The following is a 22,293-nucleotide window of genomic DNA, read 5'->3' as shown; positions in this document are numbered from 1 at the left end:
ATTATTATTATTATTATTATTATTATTATTATTATTATTATTATTGATGTTGTTGTTGTTGTTGTTGTTGTTGGAAAGGATAAATATTACCCAAAACCTCAAATTTTGGACTGATATGAAGGACTGTGAATGAGTTAGCACGTCAAGCAAGATCAGTTTCGTGTTTCGGCGATTTCATACCCGCGTGGGTGTAGTTGGAAGAGATGCTGTAATATTATGCTAGACACATTCAAATATTTTTATCACAGTAAACCGCCATGAAGTAACATACGCATAGAGGATCGGGAAAATGACACAAAGAGGGCGCACCTGCATAGCAGCAATAATCCTGATAACAATCCAACCCCAGTACAGACATAGTGTGACGATGTCAAACAAATTAGTCTGCAACTCTCCTCTGAAACTGCTTCTACCTTTACGATGGAGTTGACAAAGCTCATGCCACGTCATAGCTGTCGACAAGATAGATACAATGTGTTATTTAAATTACAGAAAACGATTTCGCAGATATTGAAATACGTTAATGGAGTGATGGACCAGACAAAACATACTATATGACCTGTGAGATTAAAGGGGGGTAGTCGTCGGAACTGCGCGTGTGCGACTTTCTTGTTTATAAACAATGTATTTCATGCATCTATATGCATCACTTCAACATAGCTGTAACTTATAAAGTTTACTATATTCATTGTTAACAAGCATGTTTCAACTTTCATCAATCGCCAACGTACCCTAGATACAGTATTTACATCGGTCGTAGGGGTCCCTGGCAACCTTTGAGCAGAGTTCCGACGACTACCCCTTTAAGCAGAGTATGTTAGAGACGCAGTTGGATAAAATCCTTGTCACTTTTGACTAACTTGGAACAATGAAAGGTCGTCGAAGGTCATATTAAACGTATCCACGTGTACGATAAAAAGTTGGCATAAAAACTAAACTCTCAGAAGTGACAAAAAACAATAATAAAGTTTTCGACACTTCTCTGTTCATTAATGGACTTAGAGATTGTAATTCTACACTGTCCCGATACTCGGCTTGTCAACAAATGTAACCTGTACAACAGCAACGTTCCTGTATATGGAAAGAAAAGCTATCTAAACGTAAGCTATAGAGATAGGCTTAACATGGTTTTCTAGAACAAAATGGTTCTTCATTAACATGTAAAAAATGTAAACAAAGCTCGTATAAAATGTATGGCTAATTCACTTTAACGGAAATTTACATGTAATTTGCACAGACGTGCCTCTCTTTTCCTCTGTTTCAATATTGAATAAAATATAGGGAGAGCAAACAATATGAGACGCATATTTACCTATAACAAAAATAATGATAAAAATTTCAAGCCAAGTTGGTGTCAGGTTGCCTTTAATCACCGTCCCATCTTCTTCGCTATCGACGTCTTTGGTGTCACTGACGTCAAACTGAGAGATATCAACGAAGTGTACAATCAAACACACCAGGAAAATGAACTGTGACATCACGTTACAGAGAAACCTTACGTATGGAATTGTCAGGAGGCTTCCTGGATACTTCTTGGGTGCCACTATGAAACACAGGGATAATATTGGAAATGACACCATCATAAGCGCTGAATAAAGCATGCTCTTCCAAGTACTATGACTTCGCCATCCAGTCAATCCGTGATACCAACACTCTGCAAGTCGTTGTTGACAGTGGGGATGGGCAACAAACTGTGGAAAAAGAACACAAACGCTTTTGAGAAATCGCGATCGGCTAGCAAATATTTAAACCGGTAACTCTCGGTAGGGCCCTACCGAGAAAAATCGATAAAAATGGGCGGAGCAAAACATAACTAATATGGTTTCTTTGTGAACAAAAAGTAGCAAATTAAAACAGCTGGTTGAACACCTCCAAAAATAGAACGTGCACGCCACATAATGTAAACATTGACTGCACGGTGACTTTACGTATACTATTTTCACCCAATTTTACGGTTTACTTTCCATACGATATATCCACTCATTTCCCCCATAGGTTTGTCTTGAACATAGACTTTTTCAAAGTCTTACTGGAGCAGAGGTTCGGCGCGGCGTCGCCTCGCATTTGTACAAACCGTGATGACGTTGCCAGGCGATCGATCGACACTTCGTAGTTCTCATGCGTCATGGTATACGTTTCTCGTCCGAAAACGAAGCGTTTGTCATTGTATTCAGCGCGTTTTTGAATGATTCAACATAATGCATGTCATGACAGTGGCAATAGCTATCCGCATCTTTGTATACGGGTAAACGATGCAGAAATCGTAGAAAATGAAGTTTTTCTGCCCCGGGGTCTATTATCGGGGTTTTCCTCGGCTCAGTCATAGTATATATAGTGTACATAACTCTTGCAGGGAGTCTTGATTGAAGATAATAATGAAGCACCGTTTTGTCCAAACGCCGTCCTAGAAATGCCGCATTTCAGGAAAGAACGGGAAAAAATCAAAACAGTTCTGAAAGAACAGCAAATTCGCCTACTAGATGTCCAAATTTATCAAGTGTGGTTATTTCAATGGACGACGGACATTTACCATAATGCTCAACGGCCAAGTTGTCTACCAAATTTGTAGAGCTTTTGTCTTACAAACAATCCTTTCCTCATTCGACCTTAGTTCAGCGAGGCAGGGCTGTGTCTCCATTATAAAACGTAGTTTTCCACAGTTCTTGGATGGTAGTTGTAATTTCCTTTTCAAAAATTTCGTTGTCTCATGAACTCGGCGCTGTCGGATGGGAGGGTACCGACGACTATTCCCCCGGCTTCGATTACAAGTTTTATGGTGACCGAAATGAAATGTGGTGTCGATTTGTTGTCTTATGATTATTTCAAAAAGCTTCTGAAAAATACTTATTTTAGAAATCAAAACTGCTAATATTTAATCACTAAAAAAAAATCAGAATAAAGTGATTGCATGAATTCTCGGAGCATTCGTTTCAATGTTCATCCCTCCTTATAAAATGGTGAGTTCTAGTATTTCGCTACTTTGAACGATCCCGCCAAAATCGAGTGCACTGCACTTCTACACTCTCCACGCAGTCGCGATACTAGTTCATTACAAACGCGGGTAGTCAGAGTCAGACTGCTAATCACACTATGTCAGCTGGATTTATGAAGATAGCGGTCACTGATGAGCACTAGAGGATGCCTCGGGAATTTTCTTTGCCAGGAATGAATCGGAGCTAGCTGTGATGGGATCGAGCGCGAACATTTGAGTGCAACTTATGGGACTGATTAGTACGGTGACCTCAGCTGCCGCCGGCGACGTTTGTCAACTCGACGTCTGATCAGCATAAGTAACCCAGCAGTGACGACCGAATATGCCGAAGGCGATTGCAGGCGTCAAAAAAATCCCGGTTTTGTCAGCACATTGGAGGCTACTTGTTTTTTGAATTTTGACTTTGTTCGCTTTGTGTTACATAGGCATGCACGGCTTTAGATCGGGAAAGAAAATGTATATCACTTTTGGAAACAGCTAAGCGATAGTTACGCATATCGCATTGCGATGATTGCGCTTTCAACAGTACGTTGACTAGAGGGTAAAACTTGAAATTTGAAAAGAAGACAGAAGATATACAGACAGTGTAGACAAAGTGAAAGATCATGCCAGAATTTGTGCTGGAAATTGTCCGTGGTCTCAACCCGAACATACCAGACGTACTTTATGCCGGGCATGAATGACAGTATACTTTCCTGTCTGTAAAATGTACTGTTCAGGTAGGCCAACATAAATGAAAACGGTCCTTTTCAGGACCAACAAATTTTCCAAAAAGAGAACTACCGAATCAAATGTTTTGCATGTATTTGTTATACACAGTGTGTGTGCGTTTGTATCTTTCGGTACGCTCCGAGTATTTGGTGTTTTTCCCCGCCTTGAACAATCAACGCTACGTACGGAAAAAGTAAACAACGTATCGCTCATGACTCATATGCAATTTGCATATCATGTCAATCATGCAGATTCAAACTGAACATCGAACGTTATACCGGCGATATTACCGGCAAATATTTTATCCTTTTCTGGTTCCAGACGTCATTTCAAATTTAATTTCGTCAGAAACCAAGTATATTGTGCTCCAAATACTTATACACATATCCCTCAATTTCCAAGAAAAAATTAATCGGTAGATTTCTAAATTAGCGGTTTTATGGACTGCGTCCAGAGCGTACCGAGTACGTTTGAATATCCCACCATTATGACCACTCTCGTAGGTTCTCGCGCTTTTATACGGGAGTTGGGGCTTTAAACCAGGGCACATGCCCATTTTGTGTCAAAATTTGCCAGAAAACGTCACGTGACGAGAAATAGATACGTTTAGTCCCCACAGATGCGAAAATAATGACATCGGGGTAATTTTTGTTCAACATTATCCTATGCAAATAGTCTTGCAAAAAGTGCCAACTTTGAAACGGCGGGTGATTTAGAGCGGCGATGAGCGCCGAACCTCTGACTAGAATAGCAAGATTTTCCATTCCAACAGCGTAGGAACTTGAAGAGCTGATTGATAACGAAGATTCAAGGGCAACCAAGGACGTCGAGTGGTATGTTAAGAACATTTCGCTTCTTTTTGTGAAGAAATTAGCACTGCTGTGGGCACTACTGTGAGTGTAGCTGTGATATCGCAGCGGTACTTGTGGCGTGTATCTAACGCGCTCGGGTCATTGGGGTCATCGCCACAGTCCCACAAGTACCGCTGCGATATCACAGCTACTGTGAGTGTTACCCCTAGCTGTAGAAATGCAGCTATCTGTGGCAGGGTAGCATACGTCATGCGGGTCATCAAAGGTCAACCCCGCCACGGATGGTTGACCTTTTGATGACCCGTATGGACGCACGCACGCAACCCCCTGCCACAGACAGCTACGTTTCCACAGACGTAACCTTATTGAGAATCGTAGGCCTAAGCCTATATGTGTCTTCACACATCCAAAGCAATAACATGGACCAGCATGAGCATCATGTGGTGTGTCACAAAACACCTATATATATACCTGGTCATTATGTCGACTATACCCCTCGTGGACGTGCGTTTATACCAGAAGCACATCGCTATTATCCCTTGGCCTACGGCGCCGCGGCCTCGGGAAATAGCGATATGTTTCTTGTAACGCATGGCCCTTCAGGGTAATAAGCGGACGTTATAGCCTTAGTAGAGACCAGGTAATAGGCGCTTACCGTGTACCTCAGAGTTTTTCTGCCACATCACGTCTATACTTGCACGATATTGCTTTATTTTTCCCCAAAAGCTTTGCTAAAATGAAGCACCAGGACTGTGACGACCACAAGTATTGTAGAGCGGAGTGAAGCTTGTGAGGCCGTCAGCCAAAGTTCGACAAACTGAATGTACGGTCTCGTTCTGCTTAAACAGTGGAATAATAAGTCTAAGAGCCATGAATGAAAATTCCGTGTAGGATCAGCGAGAAATATATGGTACAATGGCTTGAGCAAACAGAGGCAAAACATTTTTACAAACAAGTCAATGTCCTAAAAACTTGAAGACAATGAATATTGATGGCAAAACATCGGACAGCAACTTACACGCAATGTCAAGTCAAACAAATGTATTAGCTTAGAACAACAAGTCATTTTCTAACTTGCTAATCATTGAGAAAATTGTCACGCGGAAGCATTCGTACGTTGTCGATTTTGACATTATTAAATTAATCATAATTGGCTTGGACTTTAAGGAACAAAGGATAGTTTACCCAAACAAGGTTTGTACATTGTGATTGTTATTGTAAATGTATTACTTCACTGATATAGATGGAATTTGTAATTGGATGAACGAATGTATATATATATATATATATATATATATATATATATATATATATATATATATATATATATATATATATATATATATATATATATATATTTAAGAAGTTTCCAAAATCGAAACCAGCATGCCTTGTTCAAATAATGGAACCGACTTGAAGGTTAAACATTACACACACACAGCATGGCCACTAAAAGTTATGCACTAGGTTGAGCTGATAGATCGACTTATGAAAGTTAAGATGATTTTTTATGCGGCAATTCGACACAGCTGATTGGCTAAAAGGTAATTGCAAAAGACTGAGGTATTACTATGAGTGGTGTGTTCATTCAGTATTCAAGCAATGTTATTACCCTCCTCAGTATTCATGCAATGTTATTACCCTCTTCAGTATTATATCGCATGGTAAATGGCACTCGTAGTAAACGTCGGTGTAGATCTGATATCAAAACAGAAATCATTACCTTCTTTTGACTGCACTCTATGGCTGCTTTCACTTTGTACGGCTCCTTATAGTCTCCACGGAAACCATCCCTGGACCACTCTTCTGGGTCATGGGTCAACACTGTTATCTGCTCTTTGCTGTTTCGAACGTGATTCAGGAGCGCTGCGGCAAAGTCTTCACAACTCGTTGCCAGTTCTTCAAACTGAAATCGAAATTCGAAGTTGCGAATACTCAATTTTCGCATCTGATGACTGAGATCGAAGGCCCGCCTGACTGGGTCTGCCCTGGTAAGACCGATGACCGCCTCACTACACAATGCACGATAAACATTGATTTTCCCGACAGAGTGTTCCATGGTGAACTCCTCTGTGAAGAACTCATACTCCTCAGGGTCATCGATCGTAGCGCCGTGATCTATCAGGATCTTTAATATTTCATAGTTGTTATAGTGTCCTGCCAGCACCATCGGTGTAATATCTGGATGGAAATCGCTGTTCAGAGAACGGCAATTCAGTCCTCCCTATAAATTAATGACAGAAAATGATTTAGTGATAATTGAGAATGGTGTTAACATACAGACCTGATAAACTGAAATCAATGTACAAACATATCAAACAATAGCAAAGCTTCAAAAATTATTCCATTGTTGGTTAATAAGTCATATATAGTAGAATACGTTCCTGTAATATTTAATTAGATATTATTCCCTAATATTTTTCTTCGTTCAGCGAAGGAAAATACGAGTGACGTAATGACCGTGTCACCACGAGTCGAAGACGAGTGGTGACACGGTCATTACGTCACGAGTATTTTCCGAGCTGAACGAAGAAAAATATTAGGGAATAATATACTTATCACATGCACAAGCCAAGAATTCGTTATTTTTTGCAAAATAAAATAAGTTTTCCATGACGATTCCGCGTTTAAACTTTGAACTACTTTAGGAATAAATATCAGTACGCCGTGCACAAGTTGTCAATCATTTCCAGTCGTCCATCGTGTGCGTTAGCGCTCACGTTCGTTCGTGTGTGGAGCAAATGACAGCTCTCGGTCTACACGTAGGCTATCTTCCGCAAAGTTATAATCTATTTCAAAGATAGCATAGTCCTAGAAATTTATCACAGACGAAGATACGCTATTTTTCGGGAACAAATATCGACTGAATCTCGACGGCGCGAACACTGTAAAGGTCGCGCCTGTTTGCAATGCGTACGGAACCCACGGTAGGCTATACGCGACCACTTCGAGTTCGTTGTTTCCGCAAATTATTCACGTAATTCCTTCGGAATATACAGGCGGTACACTCTTGTGTTTACATTGTTCGGATTAGTAATGTCGTAGTCTGTGAAAATATCGATTTCATTACATGACTTTTGATCGTGGGAGAAACATCGGCGCCATGTTGTTTGTTTACATATTTACGAGCACACCGAAGATCCACAAAAAAAAAGGTCCGACGCACCAAAATTGATGACATAGACGCGGGTTATCGTGACGTAGAACGACCAGAGAATAAATCCCGTATTTTTTGTTCGGAGACGACAAACTCGGCTTGTGCATGTGATAATATCAGGTAACCGACCATTTGCACTTCGAACATAATAGCTTGCCGATGAATGAATGACGGCTAAAGAAGCATTCTTTACAATCTGAAAGTTCAAACGACAGCTCAAGCCAGCTCAGCTCAAGCCAAGCGTTTTCGCCCCAAACACTAGTTGACTAAAGTGGTATGATAAACATTGTATATTGACACTTTCTACTACCACTATACATTCACAGCAGAGTTGGATGGAGAAATCTATATGAATTTGGGATAATTCTCACGAAATCCGCTTTAATAAACTATCGATACAGGTGACAACTATTCGCCTTTGTCGCTATCACAGTAGGCCTATATGAGTAATCATCAAGAATTCATGATAGGAAATATTTACACGTTGCTACTTTATCGGACGTATAAATTTGAAATGACAAGCAGCCTCTTTTGAGATAAATTTTTAACGCAGTTGCATTAACTTAGGAGTGCATAGGTGCCAATACCTTATTATCGTGACACTTTAGACTCGTCAAACATTTGATGGACGCAGCTGACGTAGTGATGGCCTGTATTGGTGTTAACGCCACACTGTACAGTCTAATTCCGTAGTCAGACTTATGAAGGTCGTTCATATTGCTAATAACTAAAATGCTGTTTCAATAGTTGGAAGGTATGTGTTGACAGCTGCACATTCAATGACGGCTCTCAAGTGTACTACGTTGATATATGACCAGTTCTTCGACATTAAAATAGTTAATCAAAATGAAATAGCCCCATAAGAACTTGAAAGCAGGATATCGCCACTATCACAATGTAGGAGAATGAGGTAGGGGATGAATAACCCCCTAAACGTATTAATTTCTATAACATTCCATATAAATAATTAATAAGCTGAGGTAACCATCTCGTCCACAAGGGGGAATATTTTTGTAAACCGACCTTTTCCAATATGCAGTCAATTCAAATTAGGTCAGCTGCCAAATTCAAGTAGTGACATCCTGGGCAATACAGTAATTTTCCATAGAAGGCTTATTGATAATGAACTAATCACTCATGATACCCTTCGAGTTAAAATGTCAAGGTGCTCTAAAATCCAAATGCGCATTTCAGTTACGGTCCACTGAACAGAGTCATCTTGTAATTATTAACTACATTATATGGATAGTATCTGGATATGAGAGATGAAAGCAATTCAGTGCCAATGCCCTTTGGTTCTTATTGGTTACGATATCACTGACGCGATGAGTAGCTCAGGTGCACTGTATCTCATTAAATCCCGATTTGTCAAGATAAGCAATGTGGCGGGCCTCATCAAAAGGGTGTACAAAATTATACGCGTTCTATGATTTCTGAAGGTCAACTGTAAAATAACAGTTAATCGTATTATTGAGAGCATGTTTTCATCGGCCCCAAGTGATTGTTTGTATCCATAGCGATTCGTCTCTGTTGACGGTAAACGATATGAACTCAACTGAGAAATTCTTCGTCATCTAAGTTTTGCCCCATCGATACTTTCTATCTTACCTCGTCTGGGAGCATTCAATAAAATAAGTGATATTTTTATTAACAACTACCTACTCTGAAACGAAAACTAAATAACTGCTACTGTGAGTCCTTGTTCACCTAGATGAGTGGAAAGCAGTAGATTGATGGGTTTACTCGTTCTCGGTCCAAGATGAGTACTTGAGTTGACTCTTCAAAACAAGGAAAGACCGTTTTGTAGAGTAAAATTCCTTTCAACAAATATGGATTGTTTTAATATGTCACTAAGAGCTGATTTCTTCAAAATACACTCGAAAAAAGAAAACCTTCAGGGTATTTGCAAGTACAAAATCATTAATCATCTTTTGTAAACGTCATATTTAATGACATAGTCCACATTAAATTACTCTCAGAAGATCAGTGCAACTTGATGTGTATCGCCTTTGTTATATCATATTTTATGATATGATATGATATGATATGATATGATATGATATGATATGATATGATATGATATGATATGATATGATATGATGAAATGTTTCTCTATCGTAAGAACTTCCTTGGAAACTGAAGACACGAATAAAGAAGCAATGTTACAGCTTTATGTTGGAATGTATCGGACAATGGATATCTTGTCAATAACAATGGGACGTTTTCATTGAAGTTAGGGCGTTTATTTATTGTATGCATTATCAACGAATTGGCGAGTAGGTGACAAGATATCTGAATATAATGGTTCTCTTAGTTTTACTTTATTGAAATGCACTGCGTGAATTTGCGCCTAAAGAATACGTCGTTCATTCTTAATTCGAGGCAGGGTTCGGCCAATTAATTATCCAGTTAGTACTTTCCCAAAGAAATTTGAAAAGAGACCAAATTTCACCATCAGAGTAATTAATTTTTAGGCCTATCCGTAAATTGAAAATCTTTCAGTAACAGATATTAATGTGATAAATCGGTGAACTATACAGTACAGATAGCACTCTGTGGCCTCGATTTAAAATTTCCGTCAAACAATCTTCATTTCCAAAAGTGCAATATTTCTCTTTTTCGATTTCCCATGTACTAAATCTTCAATTTCCCAGTTTCGCTGTCGGTGTTACGTTGTACTTTCGTTTTGTCAACTATAACAAAATAAATGTACCGAATTTGCACTGACGAGTAAACTCTTTGCGTGACTAATATTGCATAGCCTGAGGCCATTAAAGGACAATTGCGCGTAAGACGTACAGACACTTGCGACTAATGACGCACACTTGGCGAACTAGAAGAGAAGACATTATTCATTAATTGGCAGCAGTACACGGCCAGCGAGTAAGTTGTAGATTTGATTGACAGTTGAATAAATTCATCAAATTAAATCAAACTCGATACCGCGTTTTGATTGGGCCGTCGGCTTTCAAACATATTTACAATGTAATTTAATGTTATTTCCATTCTACACCAACTACGCTTGTCAACAAATGTCTCGGCTTTTACGGCAACTTTGTCTATGCCCTGTAATCTTCGTTTCCCGGGTTGTTGTAAATCGGTTGTCTTCCAAATTACTGTCACAGAGAACGTGGAACATTCCTATGCCGATATCTCACATTTTAATCTCTGACGAAAGACTTGCAATTTACCGATGACCTTAAATAATTAATTACTCTGCTAGTAAAATCCTATGACAATTAAAATCCCATGGTGAATATTTTTGAAAGTGCGAACTTCTGTTCAATTATTGCAGGGCTCGAAATTAGCGGTAGTCCCGCGTCCACAGACTACCAACTTTTCTCTGGCGCTACCAAGGTCCATGAAATGGTAGCCCACACGGACTACCAAAGCCTGGGACATGAAATACTTGGCGTGCGATGTCCGTTACTTTGGGACGAGCTAATTGCAGTCAACATGCAGTCTCATTTGTTTGAAGCAATTATCCTTTCATCTTTGAAGAGTGGTTTTTCTGGTGACGATTACAATTTTCACTGCTATGTTGTTGTTTTCACAAGATGCAGAGCGTTTGATACTAGAGTTGGTTTCCGTGTGCAGTCTTTATATGCCAGTTCACACTATGCTGTTGATCGACAGCGTGCAAGACGTACTTGTGTCAAGAGTTTTTGGGTTTTGTTGGTGAAATTTCTTCTGTATCAAGAGATTGTGTAATCAGTTTGATTTGAAATAGTAATATAAAACACTGTGTCAGTTAAGCTTGGCTGAGTTTCGCTTTTATCTATGGTTGTCGATCAGTAACAATGTATTACGTTCTGTATAGAGAGACTCGGGTGTAACAAGGCATGCCAGTTCATAAAGATCATAAAAATATTTTTTTTCTGTTTTTCTTTACTCAAGTTACAATTTCTTTGGATGTGTAAGCCGATTTTGAAAGTGATAGAAAGTGTTAAAATGTACATAAATTAGCATAAATTAAGCGTTCCTGACACATAACATGGGGTGCTGTGTTGCTGAACCGGGCTTATACCCGGACGAGTACAGTATCCCTAAACTAAAATATTCATGTACTACCAGCCATTGTCACTGGGCTACAAACTTCAGAAAATGGTAGCCCAAGTGGACTACCAGGGTAAAAAGTTAATTTCGAGCCCTGTATTGGTTGGCCGAAATGTACAAATGTTGTTCTCTCTTAACCGGCCGCATTGAACATTACCCAATTAATCAGTCAAACATATATATTGACGTATATTTTTCTTAATTCATTGCAGGTGTTAATTAGTTTTTCTTTAGAGGAGAATTTCAGAAAATTCTTGATTGAAAATGTTACTTTGAACTTAAGACACGATGTCGATGTAGTCATGTATCCCAATTACGAACACACGCCAAATAGAGAAAAAAATGTATTACACTGGCATAGCCATGCCAATATTAAGTATGAAATATTGTCAATATAATAAATAGGGTGAAGTAATTTCCGGGCAAATGATTAAAATGTGTGAAATAAGTTTGCAAATATTAACATTTCATGTGTGAAACGAGGTCACAACGTGTACCTCCGGCTCTTTATAATTTGTACTGGGGAGAAAAAAGACGTAATTACTTAAAGGGGACATGAACTTTGACACGGTAACGTCCCTAGGAGCATTTTAACACCAACCTTGTTCCCGTGTTATCCGAGACAATATGCCTGCAAAGACTTGTGAATTCTTAGCTCTCAGCTATTTACGTATCGTATGAAACATTGAATCTATCGATATTTTCACTGCGGCTTCTTGCGCTCACATCAAGAAACTAAGAACGGAGAAAAATTAATATATATTGGCCATACATACTGATAGAAATGCACACAATATTTTAATTTATCCAAAATATCAAGATGAACAGTATACTGACATCCCTTACGTTTTGACTGACAGTACATTGATAGTTTCATTAATACTAGTAATAACATAACGCAGCTATACGCGGTATATATTTAATCAAATAGTGGTACAAGAACGATGTTCGTTTTTGATTAATTACGTCATAAATCAAGTAACGACATTTTATTGCTATTGACAGTCGATAAAACGATATTACTCAGTAAGATATTAAATGTTGAGATACCATCATATACGTTTATAAATAATAAATTGACTCTTACACGTTATGTTGTACGCAATTATCGTTCTGCTCCTAACATGTTTTATCTTTACAGTTATGAAAATACATCGAAATACTTTTTGACTACTTTTTATAGAAACTTATCACAATGGATTTTTTAATGATGACACATATAATGATTCTGCCATGCGTGTTTGTGTATTCTAGACATTGGGCCATCCTGTGTCGGTGTTAAAGCAAAGCGATAGGATTAACGGCGTCTGTGCATGGACGTACGGATGCTAGGGAAAGCCTACATACACACTACACTGAAACATATTCATTTGAAATAGCTTACCGGCAACATATCCCGTACTTTCATACTTTTGCAGATTGCCCATACTGCCGGTACGAATTGAAGATTCACAGCCCTTAGCAAAGAATCACCCAAGTCGACACTTGGATGAGACGATAAAGTTTCAACAAGATCTGCAAGAGAAAAAACACAATACCGTACAGATTTCACTGTAGAATTTAAAGGGCACAATTTGATAACAGAAACACGCATAGACATAGTGAATGACGTCATAGATCATTGCTATAAAAAAATTGTACCACGACCTTGATGTCCGTCAAATGAAAATCCTCCAGACAGCGTATATGCTTGAAGGAAACGGCGAAGCCCATTGCTTTTTATATTTAACTATATACAGATTTGTCACTCGGCAGTTTTCAGGATCCCTGCATGATCTATCTCAATGCTTATAACGATGCAATGAGGCCGTTAAACACCCAAACGCTGGGCTGTAGATTTATCTATTGTTCATTGCGATGGCTAGTCTAACGTAAAATATCTCCTGGAATGCACTTTACATACTTAACTCAGAAAGATATGAAAATTAGTTCATTTTGGTCACTGCTAAAAAAAATTATATTCAATATGGTGATTGGAAATGGATGTGCTTTCCAAAACGTAGACTAATTCCAGTTACAACTGTCTAGGCTTTGCCATTTGGTAAGAAGTCGATAAATATCTTTGACAATGACTTAGACAAGCTTACTAAATCACTAAACTATGTATTTTAATTGTGGTAAAGATAATTGGAAGTGTCTCAGATCGTACACGACCTCGCATCCAGATATATTTATGGTGTTTGCATTGATAAAAGCTCGATTTATGGTATGTGAAAATCAACTGAGCACGGTTATTTACTTTCAAAGGGAATACAAAATTAAGTAAATATGTTTTAATATAGCAGAGTCTTCCATTAAACAGATAGATTCATACGGCAGACGGTAAATACAATGAGTACTCATGTGTACAGAGGGATACATTATCCAAGGTATTACATTGACTGGTGCCAGCGGGTATTTGAACCCCTATAATTTCTCCCACTTTCAAGAATTAGCTCATCTTTTTGCCTCAGCATTATCATCAAATGATGATTCTGAGAAATGCGTTGTCAAAAAATTCAAATGTCAGTTTCATTGGTGATCAAAGTGTTCTGCAAATATTGAACATTTGTAAGCTTTCAAGTGCCGTTTTAGGTGGTCATTGTCTATATTATTTAAATTTCCTGTGTTACATCAAAAACAAGTTACTGCCTTTTCTATTGGCAAAGCTTGAGTAAGCGGGTTCGTATTCTTTTCAAATTATTCCTACAAAGCCGCACAGTGACTCGAAAGCTTCACAACGTTGTTTTCTCATCAAACAAACAATCAGTCAGAATGTGCACTGAAGACTAATTAACGGGAATTAAAAACTGCCAGCTCAAAATAACGGAAGTTTCTCTGTGGATGTCTGTACACATGGATTATTTTTTGCACTTCATAGCGATTTTAGAGACTGAGTGTTCAAATAGTATTGACTAATGAGTAATCTTTCGTACGGTGATATCAGGATAACGAAGTATGCAATTATGAACTGTTGGAACGTTGTGTAGTGTTTGAGGAGAGAAACTTTAGTCGGATAGAACTGTCACTTCTCATCACTTTAATTGGCTATCTATATTTGTAGCTCAATACCTAGTTTATTATTCTAGATTAAAAGCAAGTGTATAACACGATTGTAACTAATTTGGGATAATTGGATTTTCATATTTTTAAAATTTCTCAAAAGTGTTAGTTGCCGTATGGCTGAATGTTGCAATAGTACAAATTACTCATATAAGTAAGTGTGTAACTTAAAAAGAAAAGCAGATGAGCTTACATTTGCAGATCAAACAGACGTTACTTCACCATCCAATTATCCCAATTTAGTTCCAATCGTGTTGTATGTACTCTAAACTTTTGAATAAACGTTGTAAGTAGCTGGGTCTGAAACCATAAAAGTGCCAAACACTACGGGCCTGGTTATGCACACTGCACCATCGCGTGTAATTCATTCTCACCCCAAGAGCGTCAAATATTGAATTGTAGGAAGTTCTCACGTTTATTATTTTGCCCCATTTGCATTTTTCAAATGGCGTTCATACTAATATAAAATAATTCATATAACATTACTGCCTACCATATGGGCCTACAAATCGTCACAGGCGTCAAATGTTCGTGAACAGCGTAACATGACCATCGATTTTCAATTTGAAGGACAGGTCATTGAATTGCTATCTAAATACAGCGCAATGAGCTACATACCAGCGTTAAGAAAATATCTTTGGAAAGAATTTCAAATATGAAAATAACCTGGATAATATTCAAACAACTGTTCAAAAAATAGAACCTATGTTAATTGCATTTAGATTGATAATTACGAAATACGCTTGTCCTTAATGTGATTATCTTTCTTTTTATTTCAAAATTCCGTCAAATAGACCGATTCTTCTCCCCTCTTCTTCTTCTCTGAATACATCAATACATCTACCTGCCTACCTACAAACTACATACATACATGCATGCATGCATACAGACATAAACTCATAGCCTACATGATCTATAACAACACTTGAATAGTAGTAATAGTAATGCATTTAATTTTACATCGATTGATTGATTGTCTTCTTTCAACATATCTAAAGCTGCAAAACGCAAATTATAAGAACGGTGCTTCATATGCATAAAAACGTTTCATTGTAGTAGTCTTTCTACAGAATTGCAATTTAATATTTGGAATGGCAATTGTTGTTTTGATGTGAAAGAGCGAAAAGTAAAAATTCGATTTATTTTTGAAATACACAATGCACATGGGTGTGGCAAATTAGTACGTTGACTAAACAAAATGACAATTCAAAGTTTCATGGAGGCGTTCCCATGTAGACTACGATTACGTTTGTTCTAGACGATTACCATGCGCTAGTCATGTACAAATAGTGCCCACGTTGCATTAATAATTATTTTTTCAAATTGACATGCATTCTGTTACTATGCATTGGGTGAAAGTTAAAGTAGGATAAAGATAAAGGTATATATACAAAAAATGATCAGCACACGAAGCATTTTGGAATTGTAAGGGATTCGCTCGTGCGCAAATATTCGAAGGCTACGATCGGCTGATAAATAATATCTTTAAAATAGAATAGACACTAACAGATAAGTTAATCATTTCAAATTATGAAAGAATTAACAGCCTCGACAGTTGTTCGAATGATTACGATATCAACACCGTAGATAGCGATAAGAATATAATGATTACGAGGATAACGACATTAGTAAAATACGCTGAGTCTGCATGATTGTGACGATTTCATCAATATTGATTTCTCGTTATTCAGCCAACAAAAACAAATATAACAAATTCTATAAGTCATACAATACATTATTTTGTCAAATACTTAGTGTGTTTACGTGCAAGAAAGACGTCAAATAATTTTTTAAATCTGTTGCGGCTTGGCTATTAGAATCATTGTAAAATGTGCATGGCAGATATTTGCGCTTCCCAAGCATTATTCTTTTCGAACAACCAAGCTCGTAATTCCATTAAAGTACATATTTGCTGAAAATCTTTTTAGATTTGCACCAAATATTGGCAAATAATGAACCCAAGAAATGTGTGTAAAATTTCTTTTGTTTCTCCCAGTTTTTGTTGTAGACTCCTCAAACTGTCACACTAGGACAAACTAGGACAAAGGAAATCCGTCACACTTTTCCAGTTCATTATTTGCCAATATTTGATTTTGAATTAATGGTCATGGCCATTAATTCATTTTCGCCATGGTTTCATTTAATTTGTCTAAAACCGGGGTTGTCTATATGCATGGTCACCCATTCAGTACCTTTCAAAATGTCAAACGATATAAATAGTATCTCGTATCAAACTAAAATCACGAAAAAGTGGGCGACTTTGTCCGTTTAAGTGGGAGTATGCCCGTCCTAAACTGGGCCATGAGAGACCGCTTCGCACGAGACATACAACCTGTCAAATACATTTCTTTTCCGTATTCCTTTTTAAAAATATAATACGTTCTTAATTTTGACTTTGGTTGTACATCTAATTCCTATTTTCTAGCATGAAAGTTTCTTAACATTTCACGAGCTTCTTCTAATTTTATCGTTTCTCGGTTCAAAAATTTACTTTGAAAGCCAATTTCTGTGAGAACACTCTTTATATCATTAGACCAATTTTTTGTTTGCAAAGCATAATCCCACAGAAAAAACTGATTTCGTCATTTGGTTGTCTGGTCTTTTTAACAGCCTATTCCAGAAGAGTAACATATCAAGCTTTAGACGGAAACTTGGGTTATCCCATCCCACGTTTCCATTTAAAACCAACTTTGGTGCATATTACAGTATTACAGTTGATGCGAGGAATTCATAACCAATTTAGTAGAATATGGAGAATCAGCCAACCTTGTTTGCAAAGCAATTTTCCTTAATGATGATCTAAAAAAAGGGGAATTTGTTTCAGCATATCGGAGGAGTAGATACTTGGACGTACAATTATCGTACAAATTATATCACAAGAAGAACATCAACATTCAAATTTATGAGTTTCGATATGAGTCAGAATACTTTTAAATCCAAATGATACATTCTTGGCATATTTTTAGCACGTATGTATGTATGTATGTATGTATGTATGTATGTATGTATGTATGTATGTATGTATGTATTATGCACGCACGCACGTATGTACATATTTACGTGCGGAGTCTGTCAAGTGCAAGGGGATGCTTCATTCGGATATGATTAAATAACGGTGAATTTTACGTATTTAAAGTACATGAGAGGCATTTGAGTAAAAGGATATTGACATTATTTCTTATGTCAGTAATCATTTTTATTTAATGACACATTAATGCAGCTGGTAGTAATATTTCACGTACATGTAAGTGATGATAGCTGAAACATTCTATTGCTCTACGCAATTATCACATTGAGACATTTACACGTAAAATATTCTGGAGGGTAACATTCTTAAAATTGTTTTTAAACGAAATCTAGATTATACGTTGTACGATGGTCTTGCATTATCCTTTTACTCTCAAACATCCAAAATGAAAATGTGTAAAATCTTCAATACGTCTCCAGTAGCTCACAAGTAAAACTTTGATATTTATTATCTCTGTCATCTCTATCGTGGTATACAGCTACATTTAAGATGTTGAGTTGCTGTCTATAATTGTTCTAGATCTGTTCCCATTCTCGCGAGACAGAGCATGATTTCCACAACAGCGCCAAGCTGTTGCTGTAGAGGGGCGTGTGGTTTACGACGATGTTCTCTTCCCAAAACGGTTCTTTTAGTTGTTATGAACAATTCATTGCGCACATTTATTCAGGATAATCTAGTCGTAATTTTAATTGAGGCAGAGCTCGATTACAAGAAACACATTTATTTATATTTTGCAAATTTAAGATATATTTTAGAGTAACATTTGCTTAATTCGTATGTCAATATATTTATTAGAACGAGGTAACATATTACAAACTACCGATTGTTGTTGTAGTATTTATGAAAATAAATCCTTGTCTTCTTGATACACCTACTTTATTCATTTTCAAGTATAACTGTTTACAATTGAGTGAAAAATTTGATAGCAATATTCTTCATATAATAATATTTATTTACGAAACGAGTTCATTGTTAGTTTATGGCACGAATCAAAAGCCCCGTTAACTATATGTCAGATTAAGATAGTAACAGCCAACTTTCACTTTTACTCGTATTGTAATCTCTATGAATATTCAAAACTCTGTTGCTTGTGTAAACGACGATGTCCTTAGATAATCATATAAATTTGATTATCCCCTCAGATTTCACTGGCCTGTCCCTGTTATGACATCTGAACGATCACATTGTAACCAATGCTTAAGTGATAAATTAATTGGATACTGTATGCTATTGGTTCAATATTCAAAGGGAGAAGAGCCTGTTCTAGTACACTGTGCAGGCATTCTATGAGAGATTATGTATTGGGAGTATCTTGAAGATTAATAATAATCCGAAATTCACTGGTGTTGAAAATATTGTGTAGCATTATTTAGGTTATTGCTTTTTTTTTGACTTTCGTTTGCTCTTGATTTTTTCTCCTTCGCATGACTTGAAAAAAGAGATGAATTAACGCGTTCCGTAGAGACTATTTATATTTAATCTTTTGCCTTGAAACAATTCTGAAACCGAAGACATAATTAGCAGCAAATGCGATATGAATGTCGACGCCCTTGTACAACTATGGTAATTACCCTTACTATAATGGTATATTAGAAGTCCACTGAAAATTGAAGATTTCCACTATGCAACAAATTAGCTTTCATGAGTCAACATCCAAAAAGGCTCATGCAATACCCTGAAGTGAACTTGACACTATATGTTTTATAGAGAAGATTGCATTACAAATGTAAGCTAGAGTTACCGGGAGGATCAAGATAATGATACATAATTTCTGACAACGTGAATTGTTCTATATGGTAAAATGAAAATAAAGCAAGTAACCATTATTGGTTAAAATAATCTCAAAGTTACCTACTATATCAAGACCACCGACGTATGTAGTATCCTCAGAATTCAGACTACAATCGTATTCCTTTGTTATCCCTATGTTATAAGGTTATTACAAAACTGCCGCAAAGGATGCACGAGGACATTGGCACAGCGTATCGACCCACGCGAAGCGGAGCCAATGTCCGAGTGCAACCTTTGCGGTATTTTCTTGATAACCTTATTATCATACATCTTACATTCCTGACTGGGACATAAAATTGTCCGAAAAGTGACCATTTTCGTGCAATGTCAACAATTTTTCTTCCGATTAATAGCGGAAGTGTGGAATGCTATCTCGGACGCAATTCTACAAGATCTGGATAATGTGTGTACGTGTGCACTATACTACACACATACGCACAGAGCGCGCGAGAGACATGTTGTAGCATTCGTCCTATGTGTCCCTTGAAACCGTTCAACAGTGAACGCACAGATGCAGCCGCAGGGGATGGGGCGCCTGGAAACCGTACGTGTTACGGAACGGGTGTTTTGTACGGCTTTTTTAGCAAACGCAAAATTCTATAGTTCTCGTAGATGTATAATGACATCCTATATCGCGTACAAATAAGGTAAACTCAGGAATCCACTAGCCTATATGGCACGGACGGTACTTATCCAATGAGGGGACAAAAGCCTATAAACATCAATAATGCGTAAAACTGTCGTATGAAGAAAAGTTTCTGAACGGCACCTTCATCACAACTCTGCTTACAGATAAATTTATGCCTTGAAAATGTCTGAAGCCCCTTTTGTTCTTCTCTTGACAAAAAAATAGGGTTTCACAGATATTCCATGCTAAATATGGAATAATGGCATGGAAAATGTACGATGAAGTGCCGGCGCTGCTAACCTATAAACAAGACTATCCGTGACACAGGTTATAATTATGCAAAGTTCAGGGTGATGAAAATGGCTTACCGAAGTGTCCGTTTACAATTGCGATGAGCAGGGCGCTTTGTCCATCTACATCTTTACAGTTGACATCAAACACATCACAGTGGTCAAGAGCGACGAGAATTGCCCTTTTGTCACCTTTTTCAGCCGCAGTCAGGAAGAGGTCTTCAACTTCTTTGCTGGTAGCGATTAAATTCGACTTAGCCATGTTGAGTCGAAGCCGCTATGCTGTATGTAACAGATCGGATGAACTGATGAATCCCTTGGCTATCTCTTCAATAACTTATTAACTTTATACCCAAGGCTACCATAATTTTCCGTGATAAATACTCTATTTGCATCACTTACAAATCAACCAATCAAGAAAGGGATAATTATTGCAAGATATTTCATATCATTATAATTGATTCGCCAGCTGACCCTGACTCAATAATTTTGCAAAGTTGATTCGACATGTAATTGTACACAAAATTTACCTCTTAAATGACCTTTCGTAACTCTTATGTTGTATTTATTACGTTTTCACCTTAAATCAACATATTTTCCCATCTAATATATCACACAATCATTAAACTGTCAATTCAGTCGTTTATGTATGCCAAACCAAGTTTCTAAGTATTTCACATTTTCATCGTTCAGTCAATTTCAAACGATTTCAAACGATATTATTTCAAAGACATAATTTATTTTGCCTAAGACAAACTAGCAGATGATACCCTTATGAATAGAGTAGAGATTGCGCATAAAGCAATTTCCGGGCTATTATCATCAAGCAAAATATACTGTAGTTTGTATTCACAGATATCGCCTGTGTTTATGAGATCGATGTCATCGTCACATACTTTCATTGTCTGAAGTCTTTTATAGTATTGCACGACATGTCCGTTGTCGGTTATCTTGCATGTTATGGAGGGTTTCCTCGATCAAGTATTGTACTTGACCTGCTAAACATTGTCCTTGCATTTAATTCAAACTGTTTGCTTCACTCTTTGTAGAGAACCTATCATTATCAGAAAACTATGGACCCGTCCAAATAAGGAGAGAGTTCTCTACGGAACAACACGGCAGCCTTTTGAGTAATTACAAATTGCCGAGTTAGTTGAATTTTCTTTTGATTGTAATCGGCGTCGTCATTATTGTCGATCCATTTTACTGTTGCATGAATAATACATTGTTTGCTACGTACAATATTCCCTTTTCCTTCACCATAAATTGACCTTGCCTCGTTGAATGATAGTAATTTAACAGATGATAACTCACTGAAGGGCGCGAGTTGTCTTGTGCGCCATGCTCAGTTTTATTTTCTCTTTGACTTTGCTCAGTTAAACGGGCAACATAGCACTGTTGAAGACTGTAGATGTTTCATATCTTCGAATCTTTCCAGTCCCTTATACTCTGCTCAGTAAATATGTGAAGGTTGAAAGTGCCAAAGGACAGGCTTGTGTGGACTTGTTTTGAAGTTTTTGAAATTACGTTTTTGTCAGCATATTTGTAGGTTCTTTTCTTCAGAAATAACACTTGCCATTTCATCATGAAATCTAGCTCGTTGACACCATTTTTTGCATGTATTCTCCAAAACAACGTCTTATTAGGCCAGTTTGTTTCTCAATTTAGACATACTGCAAAAATGATGCGGTGACGCGCTTTTTCCCCCTCATTTTTTATTTTCAACCGACAAGAACGCGCGTAAAAACAACATGAAAACAACATAGGAATGTACGCAGAGATAAGT

At 37.4% G+C, this 22,293-nt stretch overlaps 1 protein-coding gene across 1 annotated transcript in view; it reads right to left on the bottom strand.

The window, feature by feature from the left end:
- Positions 1-20,839, bottom strand: part of LOC139116194 (transient receptor potential-gamma protein-like) — a 46,244-nt gene extending 25,405 nt beyond the window's left edge. Inside the window, exons 1-5 of the mRNA XM_070678752.1 lie at positions 20,586-20,839; positions 13,113-13,243; positions 6,239-6,739; positions 1,313-1,691; positions 310-452 (exon numbers count right to left, since the gene is read on the bottom strand). Of these exons, the coding sequence (XP_070534853.1) occupies positions 310-452; positions 1,313-1,691; positions 6,239-6,739; positions 13,113-13,243; positions 20,586-20,769 (1,338 nt within the window). The 5' untranslated portion in view covers positions 20,770-20,839. The remainder of the gene's footprint in view (positions 1-309; positions 453-1,312; positions 1,692-6,238; positions 6,740-13,112; positions 13,244-20,585) is intronic.
- Positions 20,840-22,293: the final 1,454 nt, after the last annotated feature.

The sequence above is a fragment of the Ptychodera flava genome, chromosome 17, assembly GCF_041260155.1.
Source record: "Ptychodera flava strain L36383 chromosome 17, AS_Pfla_20210202, whole genome shotgun sequence".
Taxonomy (NCBI): domain Eukaryota; kingdom Metazoa; phylum Hemichordata; class Enteropneusta; family Ptychoderidae; genus Ptychodera; species Ptychodera flava.
The sequence above is the reverse complement of the archived record's forward strand: the minus strand, read 5'-3'. Positions and strand labels throughout refer to the sequence as shown.